This window comes from Octopus sinensis, linkage group LG1 (genome assembly GCF_006345805.1).
Source record: "Octopus sinensis linkage group LG1, ASM634580v1, whole genome shotgun sequence".
Taxonomy (NCBI): Eukaryota; Metazoa; Mollusca; class Cephalopoda; order Octopoda; family Octopodidae; genus Octopus; species Octopus sinensis.
In genome coordinates, this window is record NC_042997.1 from 194,234,501 (window position 1) to 194,252,123 (window position 17,623).

The 17,623-nt window shown below is 37.3% G+C and overlaps 1 protein-coding gene across 3 annotated transcripts in view; it reads left to right on the top strand.

Moving 5' to 3' along the window:
* LOC115231280 (collagen alpha-1(XXVI) chain-like) overlaps positions 1-17,623 on the top strand; it is a 185,342-nt gene that overhangs the window by 124,697 nt on the left and 43,022 nt on the right. For all 3 annotated transcript variants that reach the window (XM_036508080.1, XM_029801372.2, XM_036508082.1), the window contains 2 exons: positions 4,916-4,962; positions 12,537-12,654. In XM_036508080.1, coding sequence (XP_036363973.1) covers positions 4,916-4,962; positions 12,537-12,654 — 165 coding nt within the window. The remainder of the gene's footprint in view (positions 1-4,915; positions 4,963-12,536; positions 12,655-17,623) is intronic.

The window sequence follows — 17,623 nt, forward strand, 5'->3', positions numbered from 1 at the left end:
ATTCAATAGTTTTCAATAGAGTATCATATTTTATTTTTATAAAGAAAACATTGACAATTACTTTGAAGTTTTGCCTTAGTCGCCTTCGTGGTCGAAGAAGGCAACTAAACCGAGTCTTTGCAGTACATTCCTAGTATTTGGGTGTGCGTATGTGCATGTTCGTATGCATGTACGTACATATGTATGTATGTATGTGTATATGTATCTACAACCTCGTTTAGGCTTAGCAACCCTTCCTGTTTGTTTTTACTGTCCTGTTTGTGTTACCTATTTTGACCCTCCGCAAAATCTCAAATTTTATTTAATTTGCTTTGCGGGAGCAACTGTTTTATCGAAAGCGTATATTGTTGTTAAATGCTCGAAATAAGAGACTAGAGAAACAGCCAACGACTGATGAAGGATCACTCTTTATGTTGTTTGTTTTGTTTTCCATTTGTGTCTTTCGTAGTTCGAAAGAATAATTCATGTTCCATGTACTCGTGCTGCGTACTTTTTGTGTTACACGTTTCATGACGTCCTGTGCCCACATATGCATATATTATTTATATTATTATATGTATGTATACACAGACTTGCACACAGGCAACCTCTGAGAAACTTTTATCCACTTGAAATTGGAGTTTTAAGTTTCAAATAGCGCTGAAATCTTCAGTTAAATCTTTTTAAAAAACGATTAATGATAAAACGTGAAAAATATTTAACTTTTAGTGTACCCAGCTTTGACGATTGAAAAAACTATTAATTAATATATCACAGATTATATCGTGCTGACGATTTCTAAAAAGAAAGAAATAGTGCTAAACTTGATCACCACTGCCTAAAAAATAAGTACTTCGTAATCAGTAAGCAAAAGCAAAGGTTAATGAAATGGTTTTTCTGTTTGTTTGCTTTTTTCTTAATCTGCAAAATTTCGAAACAAAACTACCAAAGTTACTTATACAGAAGAAAAAAAATATTTACACCCCTGAAACCTAGATATACTGACCAAGAAACCTCACCTCAAGCCAGTTGCAGCGTATCCGTCTCAGTGACTAGGTCACAGTTAGCAAGACGGAAGTTTTGACTCTAAATATTAAATAAGAGAAGTTAACAGGTTTTTGTATGTTCTTGAAAGACTAATATATTTCTTTCATACTGTAATTGCTTTACTTTCAACTCACGGTCTCAGATCGAATCACTTGCCTAACAAGTACCTCTCCCAAATATCAAAAAGAATTTATCTGACAATGGTTTCAGTATTCAGTCTTGCTAAGTCAACAAGTCGGGTTTGAGACATGATTAAACTTCAAAACATTTTTGATATCTTTTCATTTTTTGTTAAAAGTTCTTTCTGTTGATACTATTACACGGGGAATTCTCAAGCAAACACAAACATTTGGAAATATCTCTGAAAGTTTGTAGTCGCTTAACAGATTTAGAAATTCTAAAATGCTCAATTCTGGTTTTCCGTAATTTGTTTTATCTACTAATACTAAATATTTCCTTTCTGTTACAAAATCTTCGTCGTTAATATATAGGTGTTCTAACATTTTCGCTTTTTTATTATTATTTTCTAGCTTACATCCAAGCATTGTGGGATATTTCCACAAAGCATAAGAATTTTCATTCAACTATTATCATTAAAACGTAATTAATCTGAAATAAAATTGTCAATCAAAACATAAAACGCAAATTTGCTGGAGTAGGTTTCTTAGCGAGTCATTTATCTATTCGACAAGGGGTGTTAAGCCATCGTGTACCCCTCTCTTCCTATTCACGTTTCCATACCGTTACGAGAGTTTGATTTCCATCTTAAGATCTGACGCCACCTCCTTGGCCTCCTTCCAGTTGTTTTGTAACTTCAAATAATCTACAAGGAGAGTTTTAATGTTAGATAACTCCTTATCCAATATGGCATCTCTAGCTTCAATGACCTTGCTACAAATATCTATCGGAGCCAACATGTTTATACCACACAACAGACATTATCACACAAAAATTTTACGTATGATAATGCTCTAATCACTTAATTCTTTGTATTGGTTGGTAATCTCCGAAAAATCTTGCAATACTAACTGAATTCTGGTTAGGGGAAATGCAAGAGGTTTGATACTTTTAAGCCTATCAGACCACCCGCTTTTTTTCACATGGCGTGTAAAGAATAACCGATTCTGTTAAGTGATTTCCATCGTTTAGAACTGATGCTGCTATTACAAGAGAAATTCGTTTTACATAATTAAAACACAGAATTCACTGTACACCAATATAATGGGGCTTTCAAAAAATATATAATAAACTCCAAAGACCTTTCCGTCTCTTCCAATTCAGATTGCAAATCAAAAATGACGCCGTAAATCTATGTGAAAGCATAAGAAAGAAAACTAAACACAAGCGCAGACATGTTTGTGTGGTAAAGAAGTTTACTTTACAACCATGTGGTTTCGGGTTCGGTCCCATTGCGCCGCTGTACCTTGCGCTTCTAGAAGGCTGACCGATGCCTTCTGAGTGTATCTGGTAGACGAAAACAGGGTGGAAGCCCGTTGTATATATGTATATATATATATACATGATAGATCGCTAGCCACTACACATTCTTTATTTTCTCTCCTTGTTTCTTTCTGTGTTCCTTTCTGTGGAAGAGCGTAGGCTCGAAACGTTAAAGACTTTTCACTTCCCAAGCGTTATACTAATACATCTGTTTGTTGTCTACACCACCTGTCTTTATCTTTTTTTTTGGGGGGGGGGGTTGGATAGATAGATAGATTGACAGATTGATAGATAGATAGATAGATAGATAGATAGATAGATAGATAGATAGATAGATAGATAGATAGATAGATAGATAGTTAGATGTGTGTGTGTGTTTTCCACCTCTTCTTGATAACCGACATTTGTTTTGCGTACGTCCCTGTAACATAGCAGTTCGGTAAAAGAAAATGATAGAATAAGTACCACTTAAAACGTATAAATACTGGGGTCAATTTGCTCGACTAAAACCCTTCAAAGTCGGTGCTCCAGTATGGCCGCAGTCCAGTGACTGAAATAAATAAAAGATATGTTTAAACGTACCTCTTGTAATAACTGTAATTCACTCGCCTTAATGAGAAGACACGCGGTGGCCTGATGATTAGGGTTAAGGTCGTGATCCCAGTTTCCAGGCTGGGTGCTGTGTTGTATCCTTGGTTAAGGAACTTTATTTCACATCGCTCCAGTCCGCTCAGCATGTAGAAAATAAGTTTTGAGCCTTGGCTGAACGCAGTAGTGTTAACGAGTCATTGATATGGCCCCCAAAACCTTCAGTTACGAAGAGGGACACATTCAGAGGTAGAGTGCAATATTCCTATGTAAAGGTGGCGAGCTGGCAGAACTGTTAGCACGCCGGGCGAAATTCGTAGCCGTATTTCGTCTGCCGTTACGTTCCGGGTTCAAATTCAGCCGAGGTCAACTTTGCCTTTCATCCTTTCAGGGTCGATTAAATTAAGTACCAGTTACGCACTGGGATCGAAGTAATCGACTTAATTCGTTTGTCTGTCCTTGTTTGTCTCCTCTATGTTTAGCCCCTTGTGGGTAATAAAGAAACAAATATTCCTATCTTCACACTTTTTTTTATTAGCGGTCGATATATGGAATATAAAAAGTAGATAGGCGACATATGGACGACGGCTTGGGTATACCTGATCTTTATCAAGAATGTTCAAGCAGTAGAGTAAACAGCAGAAGACTTGGAAGTCTTTAACAGTCTTATTATAACGCGTCCATTAGCGAAAAATACGAATATCTTTGCATGCGATTTCTTAAGAGAAAAAAAAACCTTGTTTAGAGAATGACCGAGAATAAATTTGTAAATTTGTCTTGTCATTGTTTCATTTTTGCATTTGATCTGCAAGTTTCCTGATGTGAACTCGAGTGTTGAGACATATCTCTCTATATATATAAAGCTGAAGTTGTCTGTGTATGGCAGGTTTGGTAGCCTTCAACTAACACTATCTCCTCCGAGACCCTGAGAATATGATAGAAGAAGGCTTGCTCTTCCTTCCATAGAAGAAAAAATTCAAATCGGACCATGTTAATACCAAAAATTATTTACATCAAAAAGGTGCTTTTTTTCTATGAAAATCCCTATTTTTTACGATTTTTTTACTGCTGTGTCGCCATTTTTCGGTGTATTTCAACCAGAAAAATGTTCACTTAAAGAGAATAACAAGCTACATAATGCAAAATTTTTACTTTTCAAAAATTCCAATTCTAAAGGGTCGAAACAAACCCGAGCAACGTTGGGCGATACTGCTAATTTCCTGATATCGCGGAAGAGGCATTATACGAATAATAACCATGCACTTGTTCTATTTCAGTTCTCTAAGTATATTTATCGATTGGTTAAGCATTTAACAATTAATTAATCGGTTGTTTGGTTAATCGTTCCGAAAAATTAGCTAATCAGCTAAGTTTTTGTGATCTTGTCAAAGACATGTCCGCTCTCCTCCAGATCCGCTTCAAGTTTGTCTGTCTACACGTCCTAATGCGTTGATTTCAGACAATGAATCGTGGCAAAGAATTACGCTGACTTTTGTCGGTGATGAAGGGTTGAATTACGATGATCGCTGCCATTTCCTCTCCTCTCTGCATAACTGTTTTTAGTTAGTATGCCCTCTGCATTAAATATCTTAACATTAACTTAACACAATGCTGTATCTATGGTCTATTACTGAGATGTCATAGTTAGAATATTTATTATAATGTTATTTACATATTTGACTTATATTTACGATAAGTATTTGAAAATAACTACACTTTGATCTTTACTAACAAAATGAAATAGAGATAGTCTATTGTTTTATTAGGGCCCAGGGTGACCTTGTAAATAACATTAAACAAAAAAATAATAAATGTTGAGTTGGTTTTTTTTCTGAAGAAAAGTTCATGTTTTTACTTTCAGGAGAAAACGATGCACAAACTGTTACAGAAATAGAAGAAAAGCTGAAAGTAAGTCTCTTCATATATATTGATTTCAATCATAACAACAACAACAACAATAATAATAATGATAATTCGTTCGTTTATTGACCACAAGGGCTAACAAAAATCAATTAAAACATAAAGGGACAAAACACAGGACGAAAGTTACAAAGGGTTTTGTCTGTTTGAAAAAGTCTGTGTACAAAAGCAAGATGACAACGAAATACATGTAACAATTAAAACTCCCAATAGGGTGAGGCGCTTCGAAAGGTTACTCGTGGAAAAACCCATAAAAGCCACGGGAGCCTGGTCAAAAGGGGGGTAGAGAGCCCCTTTCTCCTTTTATATTTCCTTTTAATTTTTCACAGATGTATCCTCAGAATTGGTCCGTTCATACTGGCCATTCTTGCGACATTCACCCACCTTTCAATAAACTTGCTACCAGACATCACTTCCCTCTCTACTCTCATCTTCCTTTTCAAGTGAAACTTGAAAAAGTTGATGAGGCCTTGGCCGAAGAGGAAAGTGTCTGCCCTTAGCCCTTTCAAACGGGTCCATTATATCACCTCTTTCGCTACAGCCACTAGGCAAACTGCCTTGCTCTCCCGGTTAAAGGAGGTCGGTGGGGCAATCCTCACTATGGATTCAGCTGATAGCCGGATCCGTCCTATACGCGACAGTAGCTGTTCGAATATCTCGAGAAGTACGTGGAACAAATAGGGGCTGCAATAAGGGTGGAGCACTTGCAGAAAACAGCACTGCTTGGAACCGCTCGAATACTCCGGAAGGTGCTCGAAAATTAAGAGGTGTTACCTTAGTTCGCTGGTAATGAACAGCTGACACTGTATTACATCTCCAGCGTTAGAAGCTGTGCAAAGGCAATAAATAATAATAATAATAATAATTATTATTATTATTATTATTATTATTATTATTATTGTGGTGGTGGTGGTGGTGGTGACGACGACGACGAGGAGGAGGGGGAGGACTGATGGTGGGCTAAGCGCTAATATCAACCAACATGGGAGTGTCCGCATTTCGTGCGATTCACTGAAGGAAGGGAAAAAAATAAAGAAAAAGGGGGAAAAAAACATGAATGAAATATGGTTAGGGTGAGAGAAAAAGAATCCTGAAGCGAATGACGCTACCGTGAGATGAATAATTAACCAGGTTATGGAAGACGACATGCCCCGTCACACCTAAGCAGTCGGTTGTCTACTTGGCTTCGCTGTCGTCTGCCGCTTCCATTTCTATCTATCTATCTATCTATCTATCTATCTATCTATCTATCTATCTATCTATCTATCTATCTATTTGTTACTCTCTCTCACTCTCTATTACTCTCTCTCACGCTCTATCTCTCTCTGTTACTCTCTCTCCCTCTGCCTCTCTCCATCTCTCTCTCTCTCTCTCTCTCTTATTCTCTCACTTTTTCTCTTTCACTCACTCTAGCTTTCTCCCCTTCACTCATTCTCTCACTCTTACTCTCTTATAGCTATCCGCTTGTTGTCTACTCGATTTCACTGTCGTCTGCTTCTTCCAATTCCCCCTTTCTCCATTACCTTCTCACTCTGTCTTCTTTCTCCCCTCTTACTCTTTCTCTCACGCGCGCGTGATTTCTCTGTCGTCTAATCTCTTCCTTTAACCTCCCTTTCTACCCTTCCCTCACTCACTCTCTCCCAATCTCTCACCCTCCCTCTCACTTTCTCACTTTCACTCCCCCTCTCTCTATCACTCTATCTCTATCTATCTCCTCCCTACACATTAACTTGGCTGGGTTAATCGGGTGCATTAAAATGTCGTCTGCTCTTAGCATTGTGTCCAGTTAGTTCCTTTGATGAAAATATATTCATAGCATTTCCCGGTGACACGTTTTCTAAATTATTTCCTTACTCGTTATTCTATTCGACGACTTTAAACAAACAATAACTTAACATGTTGCCATTTATAACTAGGCCAACCATTTCTTTTCCTTTCTATTTTTTTTTTACTTCCATATAATCTTTTTTCCCAGACACCACTGGAGAATTTGTAAAGGTATGAATATGTCTGTCGTCATTCTGTTAAAAGTCGATATAATATCTTCACACAATAATTCATAAAAAATATTCATATTTTCATTGTGTATGCACACGCACACACACACACACACACACACACACACACACACACACACACACACACACACACGCACACACGCACGCACACACACGTACACACACATTCTTTTATTTAGTCATTTTGCTGCGGCCATGCTAGAGCACCACCTTGTTGGGTTTAGTCGAATAAACCGACGCCAGTAATTATTCTAAGTTGCAGACGTCTTCTATTGGACTCTTTGGCTAAATCGCTAACTTTGGGGACGTAAACAAACCGACACCTGTTGTTGCTGCTGAGACAAACTCAAAGACACGTACACATACACTTATTGATTTCAAATTTTGAAACAAGGCCAACAATTTCGGAGAGGGGGATAAGTCGATTACAGCGACCCCAGTGCTCAACTGACACTTGTATAATCGATCCCGGCGGCATTTGAACTCAGAAAGTCACAAGAAATGCCGCTAAGCATTTTTTTCCGGCCGGTAACGATTCTTTTCTACTCAAGGACCGAAATTTTGAGGGAGGGGCCCAGTTCGATTAGATCAACCTCAGTACACAACTGGTACTTAATTTATCGACCCCGAAAGGATGAAGGGCAAAGTCGACCTCGGCGGAATTTGAACGCAGAACGTAGCGGCAGACGAAATACCTATTTCTTTACTTACCCACAAGGGGCTAAACAAAGAGGGGACAAACAAGGACAGACAAACGGATTAAGTCGATTATATCGACCCCAGTGCGTAACTGGTACTTAATTTATCGACCCCGGAAGGATGAAAGGCAAAGTCGACCTCGGCGGAATTTGAACTCACAACGTAACGCAGACGAAATACCGCTTAGCATTTCGCCCGGCATGCTAACGTTTCTGCCAGCCATCCGCCTTCACGCACATGTATGCTAATGTTTGTTTTTATGTTATGATAAAAACAATTTTACATTAAATTGAAGGATTACTCAATACATTTGGTAGAGCATAAATTTATTATTCTTTTGCTTATTATTCTTTTGGTGGTGACAGCGTCGGCGGCTACGGTGGTGGTGGCGATGATTTGGCGGGGGAGAGGGTGTTGAAGCCGGTGGTAATGGTGTCCGTTTTTGGTGTTCGGTATTGCTGGTGGTAGTCATGGTTGTCCTGATAGTGATTTGCATTGATGGTGGTAGAGGTGGTGGTGTTGGTGGTGGTGGTGCGGCGGCGGTGATGGTGGTGGTGGTAGTGGTCCTGGTGGTCCTGGTGGTGGTCCTGGTGGTGGTCCTGGTGGTCCTGGTGGTGGTCCTGGTGGTGGTCCTGGCGGTGGTCCTGGTGGTGGTCCTGGTGGTGGTGGTGGTGCTGCTGATGGTGGTGGTGATGGTGGTGCTGGTGGTGGTGGAGGCGGCGGTGGCGACAGTTAGCTTCAGGCCTGAGGTTTTAAAAAAAAAATATACAGCAGTATATGATTTGAGGAAGATTAAGCATCTATTTCTACCAGGTCGAGCACACTATTTATAAAAGTATTTTCTCTTTGGCTGGATCGGTGGGATTAGCTGTTTATACATAAAGTGATGTGTAAAACTCGAGTCTTGACATAACTAAGTCAAAAAACAACCCCAAAATAACAATGGTATTTAATAACACCTTTACTTTATTTTATGAATTGTTTCCTACAATGGAACCCACACGACATTTAGAATATTCGAGTCATTAATAAAAAAAATGATGTTCCTATAAAATACGAGACAGTTAATTAGATATTATAGTCGCCAGAATTTGGAGTCTTGGAAGCCTCAATAACCACAATCTTACTACTGTTTCGGTTGTTTAAAAAAAAAGAGAAAAAAACAATGGGTTACAACAATTAACCCTCTTGTTGACCCCTTTTCTTCTTGATGTTGTTTCTGACAGACAAGCGGTGATGACACAAACAAAGACGAGAATGTGTAAACGGATAAGTCACGTGTTGTCATAAGACTGTTGAGGTGTCGGCAAGTCCGTAATGGCGCCTGCAAACTCACTGGTGTGAATCTGAAGAAAGACTTTCGACAAAGCTAGACGAATATGCCCAAAAGTTTAAATAAGCACGTCTATACCGACATATAAATCGCAAGCATTTTTTTATTCGTTTCTTGTTTAAGGTACTACCGCCACCCCCAACATTCTCTCAGACGATTATAAACTGAATCCATTTCAATGGCGACAAATTACGGAAGCAACAGAAATATATATTTATTGCAGTAGTTATTATTGTATTTGTATTTATTGTTATTGCATTATTTGTTCGAAATGTCCCCCTTTAACCTGACAGCTAAACTAAACGATGTTTATAAGCGGAGTGGGTGTATATGAAGAAGGAGTAGGATGGTAATGAATTAACCAACAGAAAAGTTAAGTTCGGCCATTTTGTTTTTTTTTTATAAAAAAAGAAAAATAGAAAAAGGAAATACCAAGTAACACCAACTTTTGTGCTTTCATGTTTACCTCTGACTTCCCATGTTGCAAAAGTAGGTGGAATAACCGAAGTCTCATTAAGTTATAGATTATATATAGTGTGTAACAGGCCGTTATTACCACATTTGCATATAAGGTACACTTTTTCCTCAAAAAAATGTCTCCAAAAAATATCCCTGAGTCCTCCTATATGCGAGGTTGACGGCCAATATTACATACTTTAATGCACTAAAAATTTTTTTGGTGAATATGTGCTACTGAATTAGGGATGCATCTAATGTACCCGTGTGTCCCCAGTTAGCTTCGGTCGAGAATACCTATAAGTCAGACGGATGTGATTTGTGGGAGATTTTGGCTGTTAGTTTTACCTTGTAGATCAGTGGGTCTCAACCTTTTGTTGTTTAGTGACTCCTTTCACAAAATGGCGTTTTACAAACGCCTCTGCCCTGTTTTCTATAAACGAAAAACGAAAAACAGCAGATCGTCTTAATCAAACAGAAGTTAATTTTGCAGAATGGTTTTATATCTACATATTATATGTTTTAAACCAGCGAGTACCATCTTTTGGATATTTCTCTCTTCTACCATTTACTTGTTTTAGTCATTGGATTGCAGCCATATTAGGGCACCATCTTAGAGAATTTGGTCGAGCAAATCGACCGTAGAACATATTTTTAGTCTTCTACTTATTCTATCCGTCTTTTGCCGCATCGCCAAGTTACATAGACTTAAACAAATCAAAGTGAGTTATCAAGCGGTGGGAGGGCAAACACACAACACACACACACACACACACACACACACACACACACACGCACACATACATACAACAATAACAATATTCATACATACAACACACACACATACATATATACAGGCATACATACACTTCCTAAAGGAACATTACTAAAATCCACACAGAAAGATCAAATACATATATTCATATATTCATTTATATCTACAGAACAGATAAAAAGTCCGACGATTAAAAATATAATAATAATATAAATGAATATATGAATATATTTATGTATTTGATCTTTCTGTGTGGATTTTAGTAGTGTTCCTTTAGTTACTGCTCGCATTTATATTTCTTTATTGCCCACAGGGGTCTGAACATAGAGGGGACAAACAAGAACGAACAAAGGGATTAAGTCGATTACATCGACCCCAGTGTGTAACTGGTACTTATTTAATCGACCCCGAAAGGATGAAAGGCAAAGTCGACCTCGGCGGAATTTGAACTCAGAACGTAGCGGCAGACGAAATACTGCTAAGTATTTCGCCTGGCGTGCTAACGATTCTGCCAGCTCACCGCCTTAGTTACTTAGTTACTGCTCGCATTGCCTCCGCTCAGATTAAGAAATGGAACATAGCTCATTTGGAGCACTACAACTCCAGTCTGTTTTATATTTGGAGTATTGTTATTACTAGCGATCTCTAGATATAATTGTGTATTTTGTATTTCATGCATACATACATACATACATACATACATACATACATACATACATACATACATACATACATACATACATACATACATACATACATATAGCAACAACAGTGGAGGCGCAATGGCCGATTGATAACGCAGCGGACTCGCGGTCGGAGGATCGCGGTTTCGATTCCCAGACCGGGCGTTGTGTGGGTTTATTGAGCGAAAACACCTAAAAGTTCCACGAGGCTCCGGCAGGGAGTGGTGGCGACCCCTGTTGTACTCTTTCGCTCCAACTTTCTCTCACTCTTTCTTCCTGTTTCTTGTCCCCGACTTCCTACGCAACTGCTGAGCCTGGATGCGCATTCATCCATCCGTCGATGCTCTTGGTGTTGGGGGTTGACCTGCTTTCTCTTCTGCGGGTTTTACGAATAGCAAAGGACCACGTTTCGGATTTCTCCCACTACAGAGGCGCTGTCTTGCGAGCTCTGGGACGAAGACCGCTTCACTCAACAAACAAACAAACAAACAAACAGCAACAACAACTCCAAGTCTTAATATTTCTCCGTTCCAACCAAATTAACACCACGTATACATAGTCACCACGTAAGAAAATTTCTCGAATTACTCTAAACCAACAAAGTAACAGACCCAAGCGATATTCTTCTCTATACTTATAGAGTTAACTCCTGTTTTCGTCACACGGCTCAGTAATTCCGTCTATACTTAGATTTATCTAAGTCTATCGATACACATGAGAAAAGCCTTTATGATCCTACTAAGTACCGTACTGTCGCGCTTACGTTCAACAATACTCCTTCCCTCCTTAGCAACCATCAGTGAAGTTTCACCAGAGCTAAGCTAAAAGAGATTCTTCTTCTGTATATGTCACTGGTGACCACTCGCCTTTTTATTCTTATTTTTACTTTGTTGGGCTTTGGTGAACTTATGAGCAATAAAGTCTTCGGCCACATCTGACATCCAAAGCTCTTAGTTAAGTCGCTTAAATCCGACCTATCTAGTAAACCTTAATTGAGAGGTGTTTTTTCCATCAGACTCGTCAAAAACAGCTTGTGATGTCGGATTTCTTTCTGACCCATATTCTATCAACTCAGCAATTATTCAAAGTTCTGTTCTGAGCTCCACACTCTTCATTCTGTGAACAGCATCCCAAACAAGCCATTCGGCTGTTTGATTAAGGATCATTCACAAACCGGCCAAGATCACTGATCTTGAAACATGTAGAACCTTCTCTTCGACCTTACAACTACCAATAGTTTCAAACTCTTCTGAACTGTCAAGTTACCACTACAATCCTTCAGTCTCTTAACATCTCATCATTCATTCTGTATTTTATCTCTCCCCCAACACGATCTCAAGTCCCCGCGAAATCTCTCAGCCAACGTTCTCGCTTAGCCCCTCTCAAGTCCTCAACAAACATCACAGCCTGTTTTGTTGAGCTTCAGACCATTTCTTATCAAATAGACCAATAATCGAAAGCTTTCCATCCGTGACCATCATTTTTCAACCCCACCAGTATTTATTTAGAAGTCCGTTTGTATTCCTATATATTCTACATGTATGTGTATATGTGAGTATATATGTTTTTATGCATAACTTTTTCTATATACTTTTCAGTTTCTACAAGACCAAGTCAGTCACCTACAGGGTGAAATGCTGGATATTAAGAACACATATAGTGAAGTGAGTTTGCTACGAGATAGGCTTACCTTATTGGAAAAACTTGTAATTAAAGGTAAGATAATTCCATTAATATTATTTGCCAATGAAATACCAAAATATTTATTTAAATTTAAATGACTTTATTGTTACCAGAATAAACATCAGTGTATATATATATATCATATTCATTATCAGCAGTATCCGTTCAAAATAGTATTTTGTATATCTAAGTTAATGTGGATATACTATAAAAGGCCAACAATATTCGATATTCTTCTCGAGAAAGCATCTCGTATAAAAACGTATAGTGCTAAAAGGCACAGAATTATATCAGCAGCAGACGAAAAACGCCCATCATCAGCAGTGGAATTACTAAATCTAGATTTCTGCTTCTTTGGGCGTCATCAGCAGCCAGTATCCACAGTAGTAGTAGTAGTAGTAGTAGTAGTAGTAGTAGTAGTAGTAGTAGTAGTAGTAGTAGTAGTAGTAGTAGTAGTAGTAGTAGTAGTTTCTGACTTAGGCCCAAGACTGACAATTTTTATTGGTGGTGGGAGGGATTAAAAAATACCATGGGTCACCGCACGTTGACTGGTACTTAGACCGGTATTTCATTTTATTGGCCATGAAGGGAGGAAAACCAAAGTTGACCTTGGAAGTTTTGTGACGTTCTCAGTCCAAAAGTCACCGAGGTCAACTTTGCTGTTAATCCTTTTGCGGTCGAAACTAGTCAGGCACTGGGACCAATGGTATTTGCTAACAGTTGGCCTAAATCAGAAACCAATAATAATAATAATAATAATAATAATAATAATAATAATAATATTAATAATAATAATAAAAACAATGATAATGATAATAAATGCCTGGTGCAGTATCTGGCAGTGGCTCTCATGGCTTCTGACCCTAACTGATTGGAAATGTTATCATGTACATTGTTTTGTCTTGGTAAAAAAGATGGACTACAGCAAATATTCTGCTCAATATCACAGATTTGCTTGCCAGTTGTTTGACCTTAACCAGTTGAGCATGTCCCTTAGTGGATCGCTGATCACGAGCAGAAGTAGTGGGGGAGGATCATAGCCATGTATTGAGAGGAATTCTTTCGTGTTTGAATAATTCACCCCTGGAAACATGGGTGTTTTGTTCAACATCCTTAAAACAAACTTTTGAGCGGGAAGGGATACTCGACCTGAAGAAAATTATAACTGGGCCCCACCTGCAAGGTCATGCACTGTTTATCTTGATATATGGTCACCATGTCGTGCGCATATGATTGTGATGTATGTGTTTGGTGTACCCTTATCAGATTGGTATACTGAACTTCGTATATTTTAACCCAGTGTCACTTTGACGGCATGCACTGCTCTCTCATTCAATAATAATAATAATAATAATAATAATAATAATAATAATAATAATAATAATAATAATAATAATAATAATGCTGGTAATAGTAGTAGCAGTAGTAGTAGTAGTAATGATGAAGATAATAATAATAATAATAATAATAATAGTAGTAGTAGTAGTAGTAGTAGTAATAATGACTTTAGGATTGTCATTTGTGATGTTGATGTTATATATTCAGTATATTTTTTCTCAAACGTATAAATTTGTTCATATAATTGTTTTATTATTAATATAGTTATATTATTGATTTTGTGTGTGTGCCTATATATATATATATATATATATATATATATATATATATATATATATATATATATATATATATATATATATGTTGTTCGATTTGATTGATGGATGGGTGTATATTAATCTATACACATAACATACCTCAATATTGTGTCTAATATTGTCTATGTATGTACGTCTATGCCTTTTGATGGAAGTTCGATGTGACGTTGACATGTGTTAGTCTCAGTGTGTATGCGTATTACATAGGTACAAGTCTTGCGTTAGTATATGCATGTGCATACCTCTCTGTCTGCCTCTTTGTATGTCATTCTCTTACGGACGGGGGATCTTTTCGGTTTGAACGGCAGTTTTTTCTAGCGGTGTCATATGAAATTGTCACCCATAATTATGACCCTAGTATCGATCTATTGCATTTCAATCTATTTTAGGGTTAGGATTTGTTCGGGTTAGGTTTAGGGTTAGGGTTAGGGGTGGGGGAAGGGTTTCTTTTTTTCTTCAGAAATGTAAATAAACCGAATCTGTTTCTTATACGAGGGACATATTCATACGACACAGAATGTTGTTTACCTCAATGGACGTCATTGATTGGTTGAAATTGCAGAAATTGAAGAAAAAAACAACAAATATCTAACAAACTATAGAATTTTCTCAATAAACCCAAAAGAAAAAGATGTTTTATAAACACATTCTACCAGTATACGAAGTTTAAAAGAGTTTAGTTACGTGGAAATTATTTTAAAAAACTGCCGTTCAAACCGAAAAGATCCCGGACGGGAAATTATATTCGATATCAATTTTAGTATATTTAATATTTTACTTATGTTGCACTCCAAATAGCAAAAACTAAAACGACATAAATTGAAATTAAATTCGATATGAGCCGAATATTCTACAAACACGAATTTAAATTTCATTTTTGTATTTCCTTATCGTGAATTCCAATTTGAAATAGAATTTCAGATATTCTTTTTTTATTTTTTTAGAACCGATGCGCTTTTTTTTTTTCTTTTTTCCCCCTCGATCTTTGGTTTTTAGGTGCATATATCTGCGGGACAGAAAATGAAACAATAGGGAAATACAAAAATAGGCTTGGATATCCCGAGTAAGCGAAACGAATATGTAAATGTTTAAAAGCCACTTATATAATTTCATTAAATGGAAATATATTAATTTAAAATTAATTTAAACTTGTCTTCCGTTAAATCTTTTCAAATTTATTTATATTATTCATAGAAGTGCTTCCAGTTTATTTTTAATTTATCATTCTTCTTGTTTATGACTTGGTTTATATTTTTGATAATACTTCCTATTAAGATCGTCTACGACTCAAACAATTTGTAACGTAGGCCTTTTGAAGTCATGTTCACAACATCGTCATTAATCTTAAAACAGAAGTTGCTATTTAAAAAAGTTAAATATTTTAATAGATATATAAATAAAATATGAACGGGTTATTAAACATTATTTAATACTAACTTTTGCGCATTTACATAATCGTTCCACTTCTTCGGGTGACCCAAGTCTATTTTTGTATTTTCTTTGGTTTCATTCTGAGTCCCATAGGCAAGGCGGCGAGCTGGCAGAATCGTTAGCAGCCCAGGCGAAATGCTGAGCGGTATTTCGTCTACCGCTACGTTCTGAGTTCAAATTCCGCCGAAGTAAACTTTGCCTTTCATCCTTTTGGGGTCGATTAAATAAGTACCAGTTACGCACAGGGGTCGATGTAATCGACTTAATCCGTGTGTCTGTCCTTGTTTGTCCCCTCTATGTTTAGCCCCTTGTGGGTAATAAAGAAATAGGTATTTCGTCTGTCGTTACGTTGTGAGTTCAAATTCCGCCGAGGTTGACTTTGCCTTTCATCCTTTCGGGGGTCGATAAATTAAGTACCAGTTCCGCACTGGGGTCGATGTAATCGACTTAAACCCTTTGTTTTGTCTTTGTTTTGTCTTTGGTTTGTCTTTGTTTTGTCTTTGTTTGTCCCCTCTATGTTTAGCCCCTTGTGGGTAATAAAGAAATAAGAATCGTTAGCGCATCAGATCAAATGCGTAGCAGCATTTCATCCACCCTTTTACATACTAAGCTCTACTCCCGCTGAGGTCAACTTAACCGTTCATCTGTTCGGGGTCAATGAAATAAATATTAGTAAAGTACTGGGATCGATATGATCGACTAACCCCATTCCCCAAATTTCAGGTATAGCCCCTATATTAGAAACATTTCTTGCTGTAAATATATGTACTCAAAACCATTGATCGTTACTTTTTATTTCCAACTCAGTTTTAGCAATTTTCTGACCGAGAAGAAATTATAAAATATTTATATTTAAAATAAAATAGTCGAATCAATTTCTCCCTCCAAACCACATCTCGTAGTCTCTGCATAAGCATGTTCTATAAGTAAGTAGTAAAGTCATTGTAGCCGTATTTATTGTAGTCTGTAGTTCTTTCTGACTTTAATATTGTTATCCACAAACAATATCTATCTGTTTTTCTACCACTGCGATAATCTCACTTCTCTCACTCTGTCGCCCCGGTTCTCTTTCTGTCATTTCATCATTTTCAACTCGCTTTTTTGGTCACGTTGCCTTGGACGAGCGGGACCAACGTAGATTAGAAAATTACTTTTTGTTTTGCCGAGGAGGAGGCAACCTCTCTAGTGCAGGCGCCATAATAAAATGCACACTGTATTGTTTGTAAAGTGGCGGGTAATGAGGAGCGGCAAGTGTTTCTAGAAAGCATGCCAAAAAGGGAACGTGAGTGGAAGGCGTGATTCCTGAGCTGTCTATTAGGGTAGTGACTAAAAACAAAGGACTTGGACCGTGGTGAAGCATTCAAGTCGTATTTGCATAGAAAGTGGATCTAAAACGATAACGATGAAGAGGAGGAGAAGGAGGACGACGATGAGAATGATGATGATGATGACGACAACGATAATGACATGATATATATATATATATATATATATATATATATATATATATATATATATTATATATATATATATATATATATATATATATATATATATATATATATAGTATATAAGAAGCAAACTGTATATGTTATATCCGCTTGCAAGGCTGTGTTGCTAAAAAGTTCAGTTAGCAACCACAAGTTCAGTTTCACTTCGCGGCTACTTGATTAGATGTCCTCAGCTATAGCCCTGTGTCGATCATTGCTTTTCGAATGAACATGATGGCGGAAATTGTGCGGAAGCACATTGCATACGTGTGTGCGTGTGTATGAGTGTGTATGTATGTATGTATGTATGTATGTATGTATGTATGTATGTATGTATGTATGTATGTATGTATATATGTATGTATGTATGAATGTGTGTGTATGTATGTATGTATGTATGTATGTATGTATGTATGTATGTATGTA